Source organism: Triturus cristatus, chromosome 3_2 (assembly GCF_964204655.1).
Source record: "Triturus cristatus chromosome 3_2, aTriCri1.1, whole genome shotgun sequence".
Lineage (NCBI taxonomy): Eukaryota > Metazoa > Chordata > Amphibia > Caudata > Salamandridae > Triturus > Triturus cristatus.
The window spans coordinates 1,164,364,834-1,164,388,917 of NC_140584.1; the positions used below are offsets into that span (position 1 = coordinate 1,164,364,834).

General features: G+C 44.8%; 1 protein-coding gene across 1 annotated transcript in view; it reads left to right on the forward strand.

The window, feature by feature from the left end:
* The window catches only part of LOC146859345 (uncharacterized), a 29,050-nt gene extending 5,890 nt beyond the window's left edge, over positions 1-23,160 (forward strand). The window contains exons 2-3 of the mRNA XM_085650022.1: positions 11,620-11,830; positions 22,312-23,160. Coding sequence (XP_085506148.1) covers positions 11,620-11,830; positions 22,312-22,480 — 380 coding nt within the window. The 3' untranslated portion in view covers positions 22,481-23,160. The remainder of the gene's footprint in view (positions 1-11,619; positions 11,831-22,311) is intronic.
* Positions 23,161-24,084: the final 924 nt, after the last annotated feature.

Consider the following 24,084-nt stretch of genomic DNA (forward strand, 5'->3'; position numbering starts at 1 on the left):
GCTTACAGAGGTGAAAGTAGATAACACCTTACTCTCTATTTGTGGTAGTGTGGGTGAGCAGTAAGGCTTTATGAGAGGGTTGTGTTGAGTATTTTTGTACACACTCAAGCAAGAAATGATGTCACACACTCAAAGACTGAACTCAGACCAATTGTTTGTATAAAAAATATTTCACTAGTTGTATTTTATTTTTAGAACCAAGCAGGACTTGGTACAGGTAGGGAAAATTGTACTTTTCAAAATAGGTTGATAAGAATATGCAAGCTGAAAGAAATTGACTTTGTTACAGGTTGGTAAAACATTTAAAGGCAGTTGATATTTGTGATGACTTTGTAATTCATTTTTAGATTACTCTTGAGATTACTTTCTAGATTACTTTTTCTACTCAGTGGGGTATGCCTAGATATCACACTTGGACATTTCCTAGACAAAGGTAAGTAAACCACTTTAACCTTAAAACAACGTTACTTGGGTTTTCATACAAACACAACTAAACACTTGGAACTTTTTCATAGGAAAAACAGTCAATGCAATCCTATGGAAGAAAATGTGGTTATTGGTGTGCAGATAAGCAATCGGTTTTGAGGGTTGAGTTTCTGGGGTTAGAATAAGGGTTCCCCCAGGGTCAAGGATACACTCAAAGAGCACCCTCATCGGCACTAGGGCGGCCGGGTTCAGAGTGCTGAGGCCCAATGTTAGCCTATAGGCCATCGGTTGGTGACTGCTCTCGGGCAAACCACGGGGTTGAGGGAGCAAAGCTCCTAGGTTTAAGCTCTGGGCAAAGGGGGATCCGAGTTAGCAAACAAGGCGCACACACAGCGGCACAGGGGCGGCCGAGTGCAGGGAGCTGATTTGACGTTGGGTGCCCTGTTGTTTTCAATGGGAGATCTTCAGTCGGAACAAAGACTGCAGGCTCGGGCAGGGAGGCTTTCTGGAGTTGGAGAGGTAAGTGGGATGCCTGGACACCGTCGGTTAGGCCACCGAATGCAGTGGGGCGTCGGGTGCAGGGGTATCCTTGGGTGTCTGATTACCTTACCAGCTCTGGTCGCGGGGACCCTCGAGGTAGAGGCTGCAGGCATCGTCGGGAGGCTTGAGTTAGGTGAGGGATCACTAGATCCCAAGTCAGGTTCGCTGGGGAGACCTCCTCATGGTCTTGGGCCACTCGGGCCGTGGGCGTTGGATGCCTAGTGGTGCAGACTCAAGGATTCAGCCAGAGCTAGGGTCTGGTTTTTGAGCAAGTCAGGTGCTCGGGGAGACCGAGTCTTTGCAGGGAAGGTAAGGCAGGTCCTCCAGGTTCTGGGGGACTGCTGGATACGGTGGGATTCCGATGGAGCAGGTCAAGGTCAGGACAGGCAGGTAGGACTGGGGGCCAAGGCAGTTGGTGTCCACATCTTCTTCCTTCAGCATGGCTCTTCGATCCTTCTTCTTCTTCTTGCTTGTCTCCCTTCTGGGTTCAGGGCTGCCCCCTTAATACTGTATTTAGCGGGCGTTTTAGGGGTCTCGAGGTAGTAGCCAATGAGCTACTAACCTCAGGGTGACTACACCCTGGATATGCTCACCCCACGTGTGGGAGTGGGCACAGTTCTTTATCCTGATTGAAGAGTGCCTGCCATCTGCTAGATTGTTGGAACTGAAGAGTAGGCTTCACCTCATCTCTCCCACCTGAGGGATGGGGTTGGCAGAGGTGGGCACACCTTCTGGGCTGCTCTAATTTTTCCTGCCTGTCTCCCTGATGAAAAGGGGGTGAGACAGGGTGGGGTCCTGCTCCTCATAGCAGGGGAGGCCGGGGGTTGCATTGCAAAGGCGGCAAGACCTTTGAAGCTCCCCTGTCACAGATGGCTCTCCCTGACCTGTGAACACCTCCTCCCAGGAAAGGCTTTGTTTCTGGGCCCAGGGAGTGAAGGCTTCCACCCAAGGGGTCCAGGAATAGGTCTTGTGGTGGCAGGCTGGTGTTTACCAGTCAGGGAACCCACCAGAGGCTGGTCGTTTTTCAAGGGTCTTCTCTATGATGCCCTCTGAGTGCATGTTATAATAAACCCCACACTGGCATCAGTTTGGGTATATTATGCTGAGAAGTTGGCTACCAAACTTTGCAGAATAAGAATGGACTTAGACACTGTAGTGGTACAGTGCTCATGCAACGGTACCGTCACCAGTGGTATAGGGCACCCAGCTAGAGGGGTGAATTACCTATAGCATAGGCAGTGGGTTGCAGGCAAGGCACACAGGTATGTGCCATGTCAACTCTTCACCTTTCTCTGCACCAAAACACGCAGCCTGCAATTGCAGTGTGTGTGTGTTAAGGTACAGGACCTCTAAGGGTGGCTCAATATGTGCTGCAGCCCTTAGAGGCTTTCCCTGGTCACAGTGCCCTTGGTACTCATGGTACCCTTTACAAGGGACTTACATGTGGTCGGAGAGGTGCCAATTGTGAGTACAAATGTACAGTTTTGGGAAAGTACACAGGTCCTGGGAACCTGATTGGCAGGGACCCAGGACACATCAAGTCAAAGTGCATCAGAAAGCTGGTGGGGGAAAGCACCATGGCCGTCATTTGTTTTCCCTACACGGAAAAGGCACAATGGACCTTTCCAGCGGGGGAAAGATCTCTGCGCATTAAGGCCATCGTTCTCTTTTTTTTCCTCCAAGAAACAAATTGCTGCTCTGAGAGTATTATTCTTGAAACCAAAATATTTAGCAGAGGGGACGCAACAAACAAGGTGAATGCTTCGCAATTTTATGTACAAGGGAAACATAACTGATGGCTTTTTAGTGGTCACCAGATACAATGGATAGTTTCTCCAGCAATACAGTATCAACCGTCACAGATAAATCCAAGATAACCAACCTGCCACCTTGTCTTGGCTGCTGGGCAGCGCCTTCAGAGGGCAATTTCAGTTCTATGGCTTGGGTGGAAGCCAGATTTCATTGAGTTGAGCCATTGGTTGGATTCCAGATCTCATTGGACAGAATAACCCCATGATGTAACTCCAGAGCACAATCACACCATACAGATACCACAATACACAGTTTATACTCAAAGCAAACTGAAGGACCAAGTTATGGGTTACTGAGCGTGCCATCCCTGGAGAGACACTGGACTCTCTGCTAACAGTACCAATATAAAGGCCTTTGCACAATTGACTCCTCTGCCACCAACCTTTAGTATCCCTGTAGTCTAGTGAGTAACCCTTCACTTACACTTTGGCTTTATCCTATCTCCAGCTGAGCCTGGTGCTTTGGTGGCGGGCAAACACTAAAAGTGGGGCACCTCCTGTGACCGCCAGTGGACTTGCAGATGTTGAGTCCACTATGGAAAACCACAGAGCAGACCAGAAGAGCGCAAATTGTCAGGGGGTCATAACTTTCCAACATGGCAAGGTCTCCAGTCCCCACTCAAGACACTCCACCAAACAAGGAGCACAGCTGGGATGCTAGCTGCACAACTTCTTTGTAGTGTGGCAACATTTCCTATTGTGACCAGGGTGTACGTGGATGACCAGTCCCGAATGGCAGAGGATGACTTTCTATCGTAGTTAGTCCATAAATAAACCGACTGCTTCGGGTTTTGGAGCAAAATAAAGATTGTATTATCCACAGTAATAGTCTGTGCAATGACCTTGTTGCATTTTACATAGTACCAAGAAGTCTATGTACATACAATGTCCGTTATAAAACACACTTAGAAAACAAAACAAAGGTGGGCTAATAAAATTAACCCCAATGCATTGAGGAGTTATTTAACAGTATGATTTCTTATTATTAGAATTACACAGAACTTTGTGGCAGCAAGTGTAACTTAAAACCTAAAAGCTTGTATAAAAATACTCCTTTCTATAATGGCTTGCTTTGAAAATCAAATCATTAAATCAAATGCATCTAACTTCGATTGTTACAAGTGCAGTAAAAACTTTACATCAACCAGCAACAAAAATACACTTTGATTATCGAAAGTAAAACCGTTCACTGCACCACTTATCTGGTGCTCTTCCTTCAACCACTAAACAGCACAGAGTACGAAATACTGCGATCCAGAAATGAAAACTAATCAGGAAAGATTATATGTTGTCTTTCTGTATCTGACCAAGAGTTTAGACTCTGTAAACAGGGCTTTATTTTGAGAGTGATTAAGATTTAGTTGAATATTCAACGGGTTGCTGGTCGTGGTGCAGGCAGTATATTAAAGAACAGGCGCAGTTGTGATCTTCGATTATAGATGAAGAGAGAGAAGTCTCCTTTTCGAGGTATATGGCAGGGTTGTCGATTGGCAATGACTGTGTTTAGTTGTTAGGTCTCGCCTGGCGTAGGCTGCGCAGGCTGCGCAGACATGCGCAGTCTCGCTGGCGAGATTTAATGAGTTAGGGTAGATTTCACTAGCGGGGTTTAAGCCCCGCCCCTCTTTTCCATTGGCTGGCGTCACCGTTTATGCTAAACGGTGGACAGTTATTGGAAAAGAGCTTCCAGTGACGTACAATTTTCTCTTTTAGAGCCGTCCCAGTTGGACTGGCTCGCTTGGTTTACGTTTGTGGTAAAAGATTTCTTATCTTTATGGGGCCATGTGTTTCAAACACATGGCCCCATAAAGACAAGAAACCTTTCATGGCAGAAGGAAAGCAGGCCGCAAGTTTATTTTTGCATCACGCTTAAAGTGACCGCGCGATGCAAAAATAAACAGTATCTGACTGGTGAGCACTTTTTTTTGCGAGCGTTTTTTCCTTGTTTCCTTGTTTATTGGGTCTAATAGCTTTATTTCCCGTACCTGCAGGAAATGAACGGCTATTAATTACACACTCCCTCTTTAAGCACCCGTGCCTGCGTATTTGTAGAATAATGGCGGAGTGTTTTTTTTTTTTAAAATACTTGTTGCTGTATGCAGCTTCAGGCAATAATGTTTTATTAGCGCTTAGACTTTAGAGCAGAACTCTGGGAGCTCTGCGGGCTTAGCTACAGTTGCGGGCCGGCTCAGGGAGCTTTCTGTGGCTGCCACCTCCGTTCTTCTCCCGTGTGCCTTGCCCTGACGGCCACAACTCGCCCTCCGTCCTCTGAGACCGTTATATCGGAAGCTTGCGCGCTTCCGCTCTGTGCCGGCCGCTCCACTTCCTTGTACAAGTGGAAATGCATGCTCCGACAGCCCCGGGATCGTAGAAAAAATAAACAAGCGGACATGTTCATTTATATGTTTCTACAGTTCTGCGGCATTAGTGCTTACGTTTCCACCTCGAGAGAGAAAGGAGGGCAGCACTGAGTGACCGTGAGAGCAGCTTCTGGTGCAGCGCTGCACTCAGAGCGGCACAGGTCCTTGATTGTTCATAACGAGCTGTCCGTAATGGTGATCTCTATATCTACGTCACAGATATTATAAGCTTCAATCTTGTTACCGATGACGTTGCACGAAACCTGTGTGTCAAATATCCTCATTCTCGCAGGTACTAATTTGCTTTTCTATTGGTCAGTTGCACAGCCATTTACAATGCGCTTTTAAACTTCAGTTATTCATTGCTCTGATGCCACGCCAGTAAATCTACTGTTTTTCTTGGCTCTAGTGTCACATTCACCCAAATAGGTTTTCCAACCATGATCGTGTTTCCCAGAAGTATAGGAGTCCTCAGAAAGCCAATTTAAATATATGTATTTCATTGCAGTTTTATACAGCATGGCAGAGCCTAGTGAGTGGCAGAGCTGTTTGCATTGAAACAGGTCCGAAAATAGGAGCAGTTTTGCTTTGGTCCAATTAAAGAGCTGTGATAAGAACATTTTCTTCTTGAAGGGTGAGGGCATTTAGACACGAGTCAGAACTGCAGCTCAAAGCGCAGTCGGGCTGCAAGATTCGGGGGCCTTGGATGCAGTAAGCCATGTTGAGGGCCCTCGCGGGTCATTACATCTCATTGATGGCATCCAGAACATTTGAGCGCTCTGGGAGAGCCATGAGTTAATTGGCCCTGATCACCAGAAGCCCCTACCAGTCTCAACTAGAACACCTACCTTCGGTGGTGCCCAGACTGTGGTAACCCAGGTGGAGGTCCAGTGGTGACCCAGGTACAGGTCCAGTGGTGCTTCATCCTCGTTACATTTCAGCACACAAGGCTCATCAACGGAGACAAAGAAAATGCATCTTTTGTTTTTTCCTCTAGATTAATAACTACCATTTCCCTCTTGAGCACTTGCAGTTCCTTTTTACTTCTCTTTGTTGTACAAATTTAGAAATATAATTGTATTGTAATTGCATTTATATAGCGCTTACTACCCCTGATGAGGCATTAAAGCGCTTTTTCGGCAGTAGCACGCTACTCCGGGACCCATAAAGGATTAGTGTTGAATTAGTATAGTGCAATATGAAAGTAATTAGAGTGGTGGACAGGTTAGTCAGTTATTTGGATTCAGAAAGATAGGGGCAGGATAGAAAAGAAACAAGCATTGGCATAGCCAATAGGTCTCGCTTTTGGGACCTTATAAGTATTTAGTTATGCAACTGTTTCATGGCTAAACACTTATAGGGTCCCAAAGGCGAGACCTATTGGCTATGCCAATGCTTGTTACTTGTCCGACTTTAGTTGATGGGCAGCTAAAGGCATATATGGCTCCAATGTTACACATCACCATTGTGTGCGAAGAGCCCTTTTATGATGCACTGCACTCTCATTGGTCTCCAGAACAGGCTGGAGGCACTTGGACCTCAATATCTGCAGATGTGGACAGTGTCAAATGCTATTTACTATCATTGTTGAGTGTGGTGTGTGATCAGATTCTTAGTACAAACTCATTCCATAATCACACAAAGGTGACATTGGCAACAAATTACTGAAGTATTTTGAATTATTCATAACTGGATGACTTTCTGTCTCTTCAATCTGAATGAGAAAAGGGGCGATTCTGCTGATCGGCATGGATAATCATTGAAAATGTAATAAACGCTACGCACGAGTGCTTTAAAGGTGGGGCAAGTTTTACAACCCCCACAAATAAAGAAATGTTGGTACTAACACGTCGTAGGATAGTCCAGCCATTATGATGATCTTCCTTTAGTAATAACCCCAAATCATTCAAACGTCCTGAAGGAGAAACATAGTCACTTTACCGAAGCACACAGTGAGCGGCAAAACAGACTCCTGTAACACTCTGCCGGAACCTCCAATCCCAGTGTTGGTAAACTTCCGGTTATCCAGAGCACGGCAGCCAAGGTTGTCAATGACAGCCCACGCACAAATCACATTTTCCCTCCTTTAACAAAGGTATATCGGATCCGGTTTGTGGGAGAATTCAGTTTAAGTCCCCAGTGTTGGTGCATAAAGCGGTCTATGGATCTATGCTGGACTATCGTAAGAACAGAGAAGTGATGTTTGTAAAACAGTGAGCAGTAGGAATATTTACTGATGAGAAGAACAGGCATGCAAATGCCTGTCGGCTAGCCGGGCAACAAATGTCTCTACTAGAACTTGCAGTAAAGCTTTATACAAAGAACACCATGTGAAAAATTGTGTATTAGAGCGTGATCAAAAAAATCAACTTGTAACAAGACCCAATGCACCCCTCTGCTCTAATGAACGTACGCAATTCTTTAAAAAAATAGAAATATTCGCAAAAGATGATATGCGGAATATTAATTATTAATACATAAATTCAAGTATGCTGAACGACCGCTACCACATTTTACCTCTCTTCAAAATATCCGTCCCTTGATCTTCACCACCCAAATTCTCATTCCCTGTTGTTAATATTTCTGTTGGAACAACAAATAACTTACTGGTATTGCAAACTCTGCCATCATGGAGTACTACAGTGTCATTCAAAACTTTCATACCTCTTGGGAACCAGAAAACGTACTTTAATTTTCCGATCAATATCACTCTCACAGCATCACCAGGTTCAATCCTCAGTCTTCTACCTTTTGTTTGTGTACTACCTATTCCAAACAGCCTTTACCGTTTCTCCATTATTCCTGCCCCATCCACTATCGAGAAGCTCTAATGCAGCCCTATGAAAATCATGAAAGCTGACACTCTGATGCTACCAAAAGTTGGACTATGCATTGCTCAGAGCATCTGCCTTATTTTGTTGTAACCTGTAAAGGTAAACAATAACACACACGCATTGCATTCTCCAGGTAGCGTACAATATAGCACTCCCAAGCAATGGCAGTATAGTTGTATGAGCCAGGGCATGACTAAAGAATAATTGCGTCCTTTGTAGAGCTAGGCGAGAAGAGGGCTCTGGTTACAACGTTACTGTAGGGATGTCCTCGAGCCAGTGACCCAGGGTGTCGCGCCAGGGCTGGATCCCCACCATCGTAAGTTCGAATAGTCTGATGCAGCATCTCTAAATACTTCCCATTGCCCCCAGATCTTAGAGTATTTTGGGGGGCAGCCCCGTACGTAGTAGATCGTTTCTTCCATGCACATGCATCAATCCTTATTGAACGCACAGCGGTGTCCCCGCTGGAATGTCCCACTACCCGAGAGCTGGACAGTGTCTCTTTTAGCTACTATCATTGCATTATTTCAGAATAATAGTGCATATTTGGGGAGTGTTTGATCTTTCAATATCCCCAGGGTTACCAGTTGTGGAGTAAGCCTCAACGGCTTTCCAAGGGTGTGTATCAAGGCAAATAACTGTCTCACACACAGCTGTCAGTGGCCACCTTTCCTATTTTGAACAGTTGTGTTCCGGTAAAATACGCCCTAAAGTATTTTTAGTTTTTTAATTGTATAAGTTGGAAGCCCACTCTAATCGCTACCTCCCTGGGGTTCCTACAAGCCTCCTCCCTGTCTCCATCATCTAGCATTCCGAGTTCTGCTTCCCACTTGCACTTAAGAGTCACTAAGGAGTCGTGGGTATTAATGATCAGCGTCCTGTAAATTTCGGATATGACATGTTTGTTCAGTGGCACTGCCAAGAGTCTGCCCTCCAAAGGGGACTCATCTTCCACTGGGTCCAGGAGGAACCTGTACTTAGTCAGATTTAATTTTGTAATTTCTGTGGAACCTTATGTAAAGCTCTCCGATACCTCCGGGTCTAGCCAGCGCTATATAAAACTCTCAAAATAAATAAATAAAGAGTATGTTTCAGTTGTAGGTAACTGTAGCGCTTGGTCTCCACCAACTCATTGTTGTTAGAGCTTGTGAATTGTTAATAGTCTGTCTGGGCCCCACACATCTCCTAGTTTGGATATACCCAGGAGATCACCTTTCTGAAAGTCCACCAACGTCATTAGTTCTGCCATCAGGGCCGAGTCCAACATGGGCATTTCCAGTGTGATTTATCCTGCCACCCTAGCGTCCGAGTTACCTCCCTCCAGATCTTGATGACTGTGGCAGTCGGAGTCAGTCTTTAACCCAGCACTGCCCCACCGTATTGTTCACTGTGATATCCTCTGGGTGTCCTGGCGTCTCCTGTCTGCTTGAACTGAGGGTTCCTGCAAGTCCAAGAACTGCCCAATTGGTAATAATCAAGAGGTGAAGGGCCCAGTAATATAGTTTTAAATCGTGTAAGACTGTGCCTCCATCTTATGGGTATCTCGTTAGTGTGTGTAGTGCTATTCTAGGAGGGCCCCCGTCCCTTTCGAAAAAAGGAGTTTTGGACCTTCTAGGGAATATTCTGCAACACGTATATTTGGGTAGGGGGATCATTTTATATAGGGTGGCCCGACCCATTGGGATAGTGGTAGTTTCCTCCAGTGATCTACATCTATCTTGCATTCCTCCAGTACACTGCCTAGATTCTGACGCATAAAGACTGCTCAGCTCTTGGTAACATATACCCCTAAATAAGTAGACCCGTCCATTGTCGTTGGCTCCCCCAGGATGCTGGGGGCGCCAGGGAGTAAGTGGAAAGGCCATTGATTTGTGCCAGATTGTGCGGAACCCCACATATTCCCTGAAGACATTGAGCATTTCCAACAGTCTGGGGATGGAGTGTAGTGGGTCAGTCACACATAGAAGCATGTCATCCGCATATAGGGAGATGTTGTCCTCCCAGTCCCCTTCCCATTTGATGCCTCTCATTTGGGCATCGCATCCAGTTGGCCAGGGGTTCTACAGCCAGGGCATACAGCAGGGGTTAACAGTACATCCCTGGCTAGTCCCTCGCCCCAAACAGAACTCTCACGATGCCTTGCCAGGACTCCATACAGGTGTCTGAGATGTTGTTTTGTCTATTCATTTATTAATTGCATTTGTAGACCACGACTGTCACCAGACTGGTATTGTTTTGTTGAACACAAATCCTGATTGACAAGCTCATCCATGTAGACCAATCACTTGATACGGGCGGTTGGCCAATATCTTGGCTAATATTTTTGTCTCCATATTCAGTAGGGATATATGTTGTTAAGAGGAACATTCCCCTGTAGGCTTTCTTTCTTCTTTTATGAATAAGGGTGATGGTGGCCAGTCTGGGATCTTTGGGAGGAGAACCATCTTTCCTGGCTTCAAGGGACCTTTGCAGGAGCGGTTCTCATCTTCCTCGCCTTTGGTGATCAGTTTCAACTGGCACACCCTCCAGTTGAGACCGTTCACCAAAGCTAACTGCAGTTGGTCTTTAATCACTTGTTTGAAGGTTCGACCAATCCTTTCTGTGCTGATATAATGACGTCCTAAAATAGTGTGTCTTCTGCGCCTTTCTACGCACACTGGGCAAAACCCGTAACCTCTTCACGCAGATTTCTTCATGGTGATACTACATCACCCAAAGCATAGGTACCAGCATCAGTAGCACCGATGCGCTTATCCCAAGTGTCAAACGACTTAAAAGGTTTGGTTTCCACAGTTGTCAAAAAGCTTTGCCGCATTCCATATTATTATTTTTTTATAATTTGTTAGTCAGGACACAAACAATGTTTAAAAGGGCATTTTGAATAGAACATGCCTATAAGACGGCGTATTTGCTGTCGACCATGCTGCTTGGACAGAATAATAATACTATCACACTGTTTTAAGGCACATCTCGTACAGCAAAATGGCTTTTTAGAGTTCTGTCTAAGTTTTAAACTGAAGAAGTGGGAGTTCCTATCAATATTGGTTGCACTAACAGCATATTAAAGATTGGTGGGTATTACTGTGTATTTGACTTTAATTGAAAAAGTTTTAATTAACTGATCAATACATTTATTCTTATTCAGTGGTGTACCATACTTGCGTGTTATTTACTGGAAGCGGCCATTTGTTAGAGATGCAGCGGTTGAGAGAGAGAGGTAGTGTGGGGTTTGTGGATATGGTAAAGCCCTTAGAAGTTTGCTCCCCCCCTTGACCGACAACCATTGCAGAGATGTGGCAACTCAGAAGTTTCTCTCCCGATTCATATCTTTTATTATTAACCTGAAATGGAATCTTTTAACTATTGTTATGTTATATGTTATACAGGTTTTTTTGTATAGCGTGCGGCTACTCAAAAGAGTGTCCCGACGCTTTGAATTGCACACTAATCTCAAAACACAACAGGAAAAATGAACAAAAACAAAAAAAAGAGGAAACCGGATAGGACCTGAAACTAAGAAGTGAAAAGCCAAGTTTTAAGCCCCTTCCTAAAGGCCAACAGGTTAGGGGTGCTGCGCAGGGACACAGGCAATTTGTTCCACAGCTGAGGCGCTAATAATTTAAGTTGTGTGCATCTACTCCTGGTTCATAGGTTATGTGTCTCGCGTTTTGAAAAGAGTGGCGCCTGCGGTGAATGGACCAGCCCCTCAGCAACACATCCGGAATCTTCACTGCAATCATGGAAGGACATCCGCATCACGGGCCAAAGCTGAACCAGGGGGCCCGGCTCATCAGGAGCGCATCCCCGAATACATCCCACAAAAAAAAGCCAAGAACCCCATGAAGACGGTGGGCCTGGCATGGTGAGTGGCCCTGTATTTCTCTTTAAGAAATTGTCCTGATGACCTAAAAGCCTGTATATAGCTCAGTAAGTTGAAGAGTTAGCTGCATCTGTACATGGGTAATTTGTAGGTTTATCTTGGTTTGATGTTCACTGGTGCGCAGTGCAAGAAACTCACACTGCAGTGGTAATTTCTGTCTTCTGTGCCTTCAGTGTACACTGGACTGAAGGTCGATTATGATATAAATAGTCCGAACTCAAAGATTTCAGTGAACTAATTGAGCCACAAAATGGGTAATTGTAGTCCAAAAATTAGGACTTCATGCAATTAGAGTGAAATTAAGCCTTTGGTAGAGATGGTAGAATGAGTAACTCGTATGCCTTCCTACTATACGTATTGAGGGTCAGGGCTGGTGTGGTGAAATTATCCCTCAAATAGAAGACCTGTTTGTGGAGCAGAGAGTCTGCATCAATGACTGGTCTGGTGGCTCAGTGGACTAATGCGTCTATTGCAGGGGCCTGTGTTTGACCTCATGGTCACAGGTTCAAATCCCGGTGGGTCCACTCAGCCTTTCATCCATCTGAGGTCGATAAAATGAGTACCATGGAGTTGGGTAACAACAAACATCTGTTATTCAGCGCCAAGATACCCTTAGTGGTGAACGTGCGCTTTACAAATACATGTTATGTTAAAAGCCCAGAGTCCGCTCTCACTTTCGATTGTAGGATGGCGGCAGCGAGCAAGCGCGGCACACTACATCTTTTGAAAAGAACTCAGAACATTTTCAGGACAACCATTATACAAACAAGCATTGAAAATGCAATAGGTCTCGCCTTTGATTAAGTTAAAGCCATTTGCTTTGCTAATGGTATTGTATAGCAAAGCAAATGGCTTTAACTTCATGAAAGGCGAGACCTATTGCATTTTTAATGCTTGCAGTAATCAATGTTGGGTGGAGGGGAAGGGGGGTTCTTGGGCCCTCCCTGCCTTCCAAAGGGGATCTAAATAAGCCCCGTGCGTACATCCCCTTTTCAAGGCTGATACCAGTCTTGAAATGTACCACATATCAGGAACATTAATGCAAGACGTTCTTCTGAAGTAAACTTTGCTACGTCCTACTGTAAGGGAAGTGTCTGTGACTCTCATTGCAGGGGGAGGAGTGGGGCAGTTTGTATTGGGGATTAAGCCACCGCGCGAGTAAAAGTACCCCCGTGTGTAGCGCCAGCCGCACCTTCCACCGGGCCTCGCAGCACAAGGTTTAATCTCCCCGTTACATCCGATTATTTTGAAGCTGATTTGATTCCACACAACTCTTCTCTTTGACACACGTGAGGGCTCCAGGAGATAGAAAGATCCGCACCGAACCCCAGACAGACCCAGGGCTGCACTGCTGCTGCTGCAGACACGCGCCGTACTTCACAAGTTCCTCGGAGCAGAGTCTGTGAGAGAAGCCCAAGTGTATGCAGACTGTGGAGAGAGAGAAGAGCTTGGGGAGAGGGGGGTGAAGGGGGGCGGCGGAGAGGAGGTGACCGGATGGGATGCAACAAGAGGATGCTTGGGAGCGGGGGGGTGAAAGTGAGGGAGGAGGGAGGGGGTGAGTGGGGAAGGGGGGAGGGAGGGCGAGAGACAATGAAAGCGAGAGGGAGAGATGGAAGAAGGGAAGGATGAGAGAAAGAAGATAAAGGTGGAAAGGGGAAAAAGCGCCCCGGGCGAGGAGTAGAAAGAAATTAGAATAAAATAAATAAAAAGACAGCAGAGAGATGGATGTAGAGACAAACCGTGTTAGACGAGAGAGCGGGACGAAGAGGTCATACAATTTATTTATTTATGCGTTTTGATATAGCGTGTACTTTACCCGGAGGTGTCAGAGCGCTTCACAACAGGAACAGTAACGTTACATGAGGAGAAAATTACAAGTGGGCATGTTACAAAAGCAAACGTTACGTTACATGAGGAAAAGTGACAATACAATGTAGAGGAGCGAGGGAAGAAAAATAGGTGGGAGACAAGGAATGAGAGAAAGAGGAACGAGGGAAAGTGTGAGACGAGAGGAGGTTTGGGGTGGAGAGAAGGAAGAAGAGCCAAACAGAAGGGGAAGATAGAGAGATGAAGGAAAATAGACATGGTGAGAAAATGAGAGGGGGGAAGACAGAGCACAAATCGAGGTGCACCATTGAGGTGCAGTATGGGGGGAGACTGTGAGAGATGCAGCGGTGGGGCTGTTGAGAGAGCGAAAGCGAAGGATGTGACGTAAATGGGGAGGGTATGTGAGAGGGAGTGGAAGAGAGAACTGGCGAAGATAAGGACAAGAAAGAAGATCAGACAAAAGAAAGCAAGAGGTTGGAAAGATGAGAGCCAGCTCGAGAAGAAGAAGAGGAAAGAAAGAAAGAAAGATGAGCAGGAGAGAGAGAGAGAGGTGGAGGCGAGTGGAAGAGGACGGATGAGAGAGGGGAGGGGCATGACGGAACGGAGAACCAGCTGAGCCATCGGTGCAGAGAGACAGTGAAGAGGAAACACCAGGGATAAAGCCATGAAGGAGTGAAGAAAGAGTTCCCGTTGCGAGGAAGGGTGGAACTGACAGTGCTGGGGGAGATCTGAGGGAGTTTGGTGTAGAAGAAATGAAACTCTGACAGCTGGGAGGCGAGTACAGACTGTGAAGGGAAGAGAGACTTCTTTCATGAAATGAAATATTCAGCAGAGACAAGGTGTTGCGCTGCGGGCAGGCCATGCTTGTCATATAATTAACAATCTGTACAATGTGAACTCCTAAAAAACTTATCAGCACCCCACGGCCCGCTGGCTGCATGAAAGGAGCTGGTGCGCTTCGAGGCGCGTGCCCCGCCCCCACAAGAAGGAGACATTATAGGAGTCAGTCTGAGAAGTTGTGCAACATCACGCGTTATGAAACAGAGGCTGCCTGAAATCATTCCAGAAGAAAGAAAACAAGTTTTCAAAACTTTCCTTGAAATGACACATCAGTGTTCCCTTCTAAGGCTCTTGGGAAAAGCAATGAACTGAATAAAAGCTCAGACTGTGGCAGATACTTCTAGAAATGTAGAAATGTAAAATGTTAAATGTCAAATTTAGGTACTGGAAGTGGGTTTTAAAATACGAGCCTCTTCTTCACTGGGAGCTTCTGAAACAAGCACGTTCTGCTTTCACTTTCGTCCGGAGCAAAACGATTTCTTGTCTTTATGGGGCCATGTGTTTTGAACACATGGCCCCATAAAGATAAGAAATCGTTTACGACGAACGGAAAGCAGGCGAGCCCATCCAAGTGGGACGGCAGAAACAGCCAAAGGGAGGTAACAAACACAGCTCTTTTCCAATGGCAGGCCACGGTTTAGTATAAACGGTGACGCCGGCCAATGGAAAAGAGGGGCGGGGCTTAAAGCCCTTTACTGAAACTCCTCAAACTCATTCAATCTCGCCGAGCGTGCTGCGCATGTGCGCAGCAACGCTAGCCGAGACCTAAAAATGATTTGATGGAACCTCTGGCCATTTATCAGATGCTCATCTAAGACAAGGGGCCAAGTGCTGCCATTAATGGTTGTAACCTAGCTCCGGTGACTCTAGTGAAGGATGTCAGAACTTTGGTCTTCTACTAACCTGTTGGGTTCCAGTCAGTGAACACTGTTATTTAAGAAAACAACGGAAATATATGCACACCAGTCTTTGCCTTTCTGTCAACATATCTTTACTATGGAAATACCCTGTTTACAAAGTGCCCCTAGTCACCCAAATTCTGAGCAATCTCCACTTTTTATTTTCCATTTTTGTTTCAAGTTGACGGTAATGTTCTTGCAAGTTCCGAAAGATCTTGCCCGGCAGGGCACCATAGAGGGCTGTGATTTGCGCATAGGTCTCTAGAGGCCCAGTATGTTTTACCCAACACTGGGTAGGTAGACTTTCCATACCAAACTCTCACTCTCTGGTATCTATGGAAGAAGTCTAACATAATTGTGGTCTTGCTGTAAGACGCGGGACTCTATATCCAAAAAGGTATTTTTGTCGTGCAAGCACAAAACCTCAAAGATGCAAATTTACAAAAATGCAAATTGCAGTTGTTATTGCCACACACAATGCAAACATTTAAATTCTTGCGAGTGATGATGGAGACCAAATGGTTCCTACTTTCCTTGCAATTGTATGTATCTGTAGTTTTTGACCACTCTTGCACTCGCAAATCATAGACGCATAACCGAATCAAAAGGGCGGCCTCTAACAGCGGCAACATGGAAGCTGCTCTTGATGAACAGCTTCTCCTATGACCAGTGCAGGCATTATGGGAGGCAAACAGGAGTAGCATTGAGAACTGCATGCTTCTTCAGTGTACCTTTTTTCACCTTTGCTACACTTTCCCTTTAGGGGATAGAGAACCTTGTTCAGACAACAAATGCAGAGGCTCATTCCTCCATTACTACCTTTGTATCCAGTCACAAGGATTCGCATTTGTGATTATTTTTTTTCTGGTGGAATCCAAGGTATATTTCCCTGTAATAATAATAATAATACTGATATTTGTAAAGCGCGAACAGCTACCTCACGAGGAGGTGTCCCGGCGCTATAGACCGCTGGGGAACCCGTCCTGGCTATCCCTGTGAGATGGTCCCTTTCTGGGTATCTCCAAGGTGAAACCAGGCATCCCCAGCGTCTGTGGGGGGCCGTTGTAGCGATGAGGCAAGCTTAATGCCCAGAGTTGCCGAGTGTGTTCCTGGTTAGAGTAGGTACCGAGGCGAGAATTATCGAGTCCGTTTTGACCCTGGTCCACGACCCTGCCGCGTCGGGAATTGAACCCTGGTCCCTGGCCAATTCTCTGCTTGCGGGTCTGCCGCCTCTAACCAGTGAGCCACACCTCTCTACATGTTCTGTACATGTTGATTGTTGCAATTTACACAGATGCTCCTTTTTTAGGTCTCGGCTAGCGAAGGCTGCACTTGCGCAGTCTCGCTCGCGAGATTTAATGACTTTGAGAAGTGGGGCTTCAACCCGCCCCTCTTCTCTCCTCTTCTCCATTGGCTGGCCTCTTAAAGGCTGGTCAGCCATTGGAGAAGAGCTTTGTCTCTTCAAACAAGCCCCGTCTCTTTCGGATTCGTGGGCGTGTTTTTTCGATTCTTTCTCTCCTCTGGAATGTAACCATTCCAGCCAATGGCAAGAGGAGAGAAAGAAAAACACGCCCCCGAATCCGAAAATGCCGCTCCGTTTCTCCGAGGCATTTCTGCTTCACCTCGGAGAAACATGGTTACAAAGTCGGCGGGGTCCTGGGGTCGGTGTCAGCCATGCCATCCTGACACTCTTACGAAAGCTGAAAAGTGAATGTACTTAAAGAAGAAGCATAGAACGCCTGTATCTGTTCCAGTGGTACAATATTGTTTTTGTTGAATTAAAGTCTATTGCGTTATCAAAGATCCTCCATTTCTTAGCCTGACGATATTTATCCATCGAAAAAAAATTCTCGATTGCCTTCCGCTTTTGGGTTGTCTTTAAGCGCATATCACAGTTGCGGCGTGTAGAACACAATGTATGTATATAGCATGGCCAATTTTAAGTGTAAAATCTGATAAAATGTGTAGTTTATAGTGTACTCCCTAAGGTCGGGCGTCACAGAAACTACATTTCCCAGAATACATGTGTCCGAGAACACTCGTATGTTGGTGTTACTCTTAAAGACCCGGTGTTCTTAAAATGTATGGCGGCGAGATAAATGTTAGTCTTTGTTATGTTATGTTATAAAGAATTTATAGAGCGCACGGACACCGGGGGGGTTTCATGGCGCTAGCCTTGAATAGTGTTGGCAGCAAGAGGGCCTATGCATATGCTTGCGTGAACAACCAAGTTTTGAGAGCTTTTCTGAAACCTAACAGATTGTCACAACTCCTGATCGCTAGGGGTATGGTGTTCCAAAGTTTAGGGGCGAGGTAGGAGAACCTACGGCCACCTTGCAGTTTAAGCTTAAAGCGGGGGAGGGTTAGAAGATGGAGGTGGGCAGAACGCAAGTTGCGACGAGGTGTATGTTTGGAAATCATGTTGTTGATAAATTTGGGACTCCTGCAGTGTAGTGCTTTGAATATCAACCAGCCAGTCTTGAATGCGGTGCGTTGGGCTATAGGGAGCCAGTGAAGTTCAAATAGCCAAGGTCTCGCAGAGTGCCAGTTAGGTTGTTAAAAAATTAATCTGGCGGCCTGGTTCTGCACCAGTTGGAGTCGGTGAAGAAGGAACAGGGGCAGGCCAAAATAAATGGAATTGGAGAAGTCGAGACGTGAAAGGACCAAGGCGATGACAACTTGTGTAAGTGCTGAGTGAGATAGTAGATGAGCGATCTTGCGAATTTTACGCAGTTGAAAGAAACGAGAGGAGACCACTGCACCAACCTGTCCTTTAAGAGACAGGGCAGAGTCAATGGTCACCCCCAAGCTCTTCACGGCGGATGAGGGGTTGGGGGGGGGCTCCTAGATCGATAGGCCAATAATGGTGGCCCCATAGAGTCTCACTCTTCCCAGGCAGGACCAGTTCTGTCTTGCCTGGGTTAAGTTTGAGATGGTTAAGATCCATCCAGCGCTGGATATGAAGCATGGTGGCTTGAAATTCGGCCACTGAATCAGCGGAGTCCAGGGTGAACACTAGCTGAAGATCATCAGCATAGTTGAAGGTAGTTACCTTTCTATCTTTTAGTGAATGAATCAATGGTTTGAGATATAAGTTGAAAAGAAGTGGAGAAGGGACGAGCCCTGTGGCACCCCACAGGTGGTGGAAAGTTTGGGGGCCGTGAAAGGGCCAAGGCGAACTGCCTGTGTCCTATCTTCGAGAAATGACTTTATCCAGTTGAATGCGGAGCCCTGTATGCCGGCCTGTGTGACACGATCCAACAAGATTTTATGGTCGACCGTGTCAAAAGCGGCCGACAGATCCAGTAGCACCAGGGCCTGAGGGATATTCTTGTCTAAGTTGGCTCTAAGGGTGTCCAGTGCTGCAAGAATCACTGATTCCGTGGAATGGGCCGGTCGAAATCTGGCCTGGCGGGGCTCTAGATATTCTGTTTGTTCAATGAAGCAGGAGAGACTGCCTGTAACATGGGTTTCCAAGATCTTGGCCAAAAAAGGGAGAAGAGAAATAGGGCGATAGTTTGACAGAAGTGAAGGGTCAGACCCTGGTTTCTTCAACAGGGGAACCACTATAGCGTTCTTAAAGGCTGTGGGGACCAAGCCTTGCGCTAGAGATTGATTAAGGAAGGGAAGCACATGCTGAGAGAGGTTGGCAAGGGCAAGCCTCATAACTTGAGGGGGACAGCAGTCGTTTGGAGACCCAGATTTAACACGGGTTATTAGGTCCGAGAATAACTGAGGGCAGATGGATGGGAAATAGTCTTTGAGATACTTCCATCAGTTCACGTCGAACCCCTATAAACTGTACCCCCATCTAAGCAATTCGCTTGCCTCTATGTTTGAAAAATAATTCTGCTCCACTTAAAGAGTGGTCAAGCTTGAGTGGCGCCACATAAATTCGTATGACAATTGCGCAAAAGACAGGTGGGCAATTAATCTCGCTTACAAAATCTCTAATACATACTTCACAGTTCCAAATTACTTCAACAATAAACCTCGTTCTCTCTAAACTACTTCTAGAAAACACCAGTACCCCCGTTTTTCCAACAGAGCCGCCTGATTAGGTGGGACCCGGTGCTTTCCACTGCAGCCTCTTTTCCGCTGCCGGAAGTTCCAGTTAAGGGTAGTGGCCATTTTGTTTATCACTCCTTTCAAGGGTACTATAGTGGGAAGTGCACCCGGTGTCCCTGCTCTCTGTGCAGTCATATTTCCTCTGGCTAGAAGTGCTCTCACACCGTCTGGTAAGGACGGGTGACATTGCATGGAGGCGTTCGCTGTGGTGCTTGAAGTCCAGACGGCCGCTGTTGTTTTTATCTCTTCCGACACAAGTGATATGCTTTCGGGGTTTTCGCTTCTGTCAGTGCAACCTCACTCTCCGTGCTCTCAGTAGCCGAGTATACTTAATGCAAACACTTTAATGGGAGAGGAGGACATTTGCATAGCTGCAGTTTTTAAATGCTGGATAACAAGTATTGTTTTATTCGCGTAGTAAAGATATAGTCCAAAGGCTATCCTGCTTCCTGTATAGAGCTGGTTTTTGTCCGACCACTAGACATAACTACAATCCCTTGCTGCACCAGCCGCTTGTAAAACTCTTGACATTTCTGAAATGCCTTTGTTCCGAAAAGATTAATTCTACGTTATTGTGATACTGAAAGGGCCTTCTATCCTGCATCTGTTAAAACCGGTAATGTCCTTTGCATGTCAGAGGTAAGTCGTGCCCTTGAGCATGAAGTTCGCCTTACTAACGAAAAATGCAGTGTTTGTTAACTAGCACTCCAGGTCCTTAAGGGCACCCGGGCAGGCTCCTTATTTCTATATTCAGACATTTGACAACATGTTGTTACTAATTTGGCTAGTTCTGATGTGGCCACTGCGGAGATGTAACAATGACTGATATTTTTAATATAACGATTTATAATACACTGCTGCCATGTGTAATCACTCCTTATCTCTGTTGCGTCCCCTATTTAATTGTAGTCTTTGTAGCGACACCTGAAGGATGGTTTTCTGAGTCAAGTGTTTATCGCGCTTCACAATACCTATGGCTGAAGGAACAATGCCATTGCAACCCCTCATTTTAGATTCTGCAACTATAGAAGCTAATCCATCTTGCACCTACTTTGCCGTTGCCTAGAATTCATGTTGGCACGCAAACTATCTCTTAAACCAATGTTTCTAAAAAAAATTAAAATGGGATATTTCTCAGAGGGTTTAAAACCCGTATTCTGTCTGAGATATCCCGGTTTGTCAAATTTATGAGCATCATATTTAATAGATTTAAATCTTTTAATAAAAATGTATTTAGCTAAGCATCAACATATTTATCCATCTGAAGCAGAAGCCAGAAGAGGAAGTGCACTTTCATAGACACTGTTAACATTTGAATATATCATGAATATCAGTTCCTGAATATTCAATGGCAAACATGTTTATGAATTGAGGAATTTGACCCTAAAACACAGTGACCTCAAACAAGACCTTAGTTTAACGGAACGTGGTTTAAGTTGTATTTTAATGAACTATAATTTTTCTTAATCTCTATTTTTTAGTCTTATGGGATTCTTTGCTCTCTTTATTTTAGCATCCATATTTTACTAATTGTAATATTTTAAGCAACTTGAAACAATAATTAAATTAGGAATTCAGAATTATTTGCGAACTGCATCAAAGCATATTGCCAAAATAGTCACTTTGAAAGCGGGCATGAAGAGAATTCTGTTTAAAAAAGATAATTGTATTCACTTGCACCCCATAATGTTTTCTGGAAACAGTTTCCTGATGCAATTCTCACACCTGACAAAGAGAAATACCGGTTAACGAGATGGACCGAAAGAATAGAATGATTTCATAAGAAAAGCGTGGTGTTTGTTAGTCTAGAGTCTGAACGAGAAACATAATGGTTTTTAGACTGTTTACAGGAGCACTGATATCTAGACCATGTGCTCTGGCCTAAAACATGTTTAAATTGGTTATAATTCAAAATTATTGGTATGTTTATTTTACCTAATTCCCTAATATATGGTACAAAGTGTACGCAGAATCTGTAAGTTAGATTCCACTAGTGGAGTGCTCCATCTATTGTGCCGGCCACTATACTAACAGTGTAAACATGCTTCATGTCTTCCATTGTAGCCTAACTGGATTTGTAAAAACTGCAATTCACCATGCCAAAATAATCCCTTTCAAGAGGTCTAAACCTTACGCTTAACTAACAATGTCACCTCTAAGTAGTCCTTATAGCCCTTCAGGCAGGGTGCATGGCATTAAAAAGTAGGACATGTAGCCTCGAATCCTGTCCCTCTTTAAACATTTAGGTTTTGATTGCCAAGTTGTGCGTTGCAACCGTAGCTTTATGGCTTTCGTTTTAACTTTTTACATGCATCTATCTGTCAGGTCTGACGTGAGTGGGTGGCTCTGTGTGTGGGTGGGTGGCTCTGTGTGTGGGTGGGTGGGTGGCTCCTTCTGTAGGTGTCTCTAAGCGTGGTGGCACTGTCTGTGTGTGGGTAACTGTGTGTGTGTGTGGGTGGCTCTGTGGGTGGCTCTATTTGTGTGTGGTTGCTCTATGTGAGTGGCTCTGTGTGGGTGGCTCTGTGTGTGTGGGTGGCTTTGTGTGGGTGGCTCTGTGTGTGGGTGCAAATAGGTTTCGCGTTTGAGAGTGACATTGTAAATAACAATGCAGTTTCTTTAAATGTTTTAAAAACAAAAACATAAAAATAATGTCATGAGCAATGCCAATAGCTCTAACTTCAACAATGCCGAGACCATTGCATTGTAAATGCTTGTTCTTGGGGTTTCCTGTTAGCTAAAATAGCATTTAAGTCTTGAGGATATGAAGCGAGGAGGATCTGTTGTGCAATGGTTAAGTCTCACCCCGCCCTTCTTGTTATTTTCCTTTAGGGCCATTGGTTTCCCTTCCGGGATCTTGCTGTTTCTATTCGCCAAGAGAGAGGTGGACAAGAAGCGCCTGCGACAATTGAAGGTTCGCCAACGGATGAAAGCCTCTAACGAGGGCGAGTATGAAAGTGGGCGGTTCAGGAAGCTGCCTGTGGCTGAAGCAAAACCTTAATGCTGGGGGACTTCTGCGTGTGATGGATCACTTGAACCCACCTCTGGGTGTCCATGTGTCATCTGAGGGCGTTTTTGCCAATGTGAATTGAGTTGATCTCCGTTTTGTCAAGAGTAACACCAGGGATTCTCCAGTCCTGCATTAACGTATGGATGAAAGAAGGATGCACTCAAGTCTATGCATTAGACATGATCCCTCCAGAGAAGGGACAGTGTTTGCCTCATATTAATGATGCAAGTCATTTATTATTTATCCGACTCTCTTCTGAATCCGTTAAGAGAGGTAATCATCAATTTTGCCACTGCCTAAAACAACTGTCAGAAACCCATTCGAAGCTATTTAAAATAAACGCAGGAGTTGCAAATTTTGCATTTGTTAATTGAATACATTCAGAAATTATCTAACTCAAAAAATGGTCAAATCCAGAAACTATGTGCTTTGTAGATATATGTACATCACAAACAACTACTTTGTAAATCAGCTAATTTTTGATGAGATCTCCAGTTGATGGAATAACCTTTTTAACTTCTGCAAATATATGTATATGGTTCACGTTGTGCTTGTTGCCCTGTTTTTTGTTGCTTTTCATATTCAGTTTTTTGTTGCTGTTCTTATCTGCAAAAGTAAGCGCTGTTTTCTCTAAACCAAAAAGTTGAAATAAATTGCTGATGAGAACCTTATACCTTGTCAAGTATAACTTTGTTACGAGTTATCTGTTAACTCCGCATGTAGAAGCGAGGGTAGGAATTAATGATTCTGGACAGTATCACTCTGAGTTAACAGGGATTACAAGCATTTTCCCTCAGAATGGGGAATAACACGCGGACCCAGGAATACGAGGTCCAAGTCTGCATGTTTGTCCCCTTCCTGGTGAAATTAGAGGCCCAAATCTGAAACCTTTGCAGCCTTCTTGGAGCACATCTGAAATGTTGGGAAAGATGGATCTAAATAGATGGATACATAGATAGGTAGCTATAGATAGATATAGATAGATCTAGATAGATAGATATATCTGGATAGATCTATATCCAGCAAAATAGATCTGTATGTCTAGATAGATAAATCTACATTTCTAGATAGATCTATAGATCTATCTAGACAAATCTATATATCTAGATATATAGATATCTAGATCTGTATATCTAGATAGATTGATCTTCATGGATAGATCTGTATAGCTAGATAGATAGATCTGTATCGCTAGCTAGATCTGTATCGCTAGCTAGATCTGTATCGCTAGCTAGATCTGTATCGCTAGCTAGATCTGTATCGCTAGATAGATCTGTATAGCTAGATAGATCTGTATAGCTAGCTAGATAGATCTGTATAGCTAGCTAGATAGATCTGTATAGCTAGCTAGATAGATCTATATAGCTAGCTAGATAGATCTAAATAGCTAGATACATCTGTATAGCTAGCTAGATAGATCTATCTAGCTAGCTAGATAGATCTAAATAGCTAGATACATCTGTATAGCTAGCTAGATCTATATAGCTAGCTAGATAGATCTAAATAGCTAGATACATCTGTATAGCTAGCTAGATAGATCTGTATAGCTAGCTAGATAGATCTATATAGCTAGCTAGATAGATCTAAATAGCTAG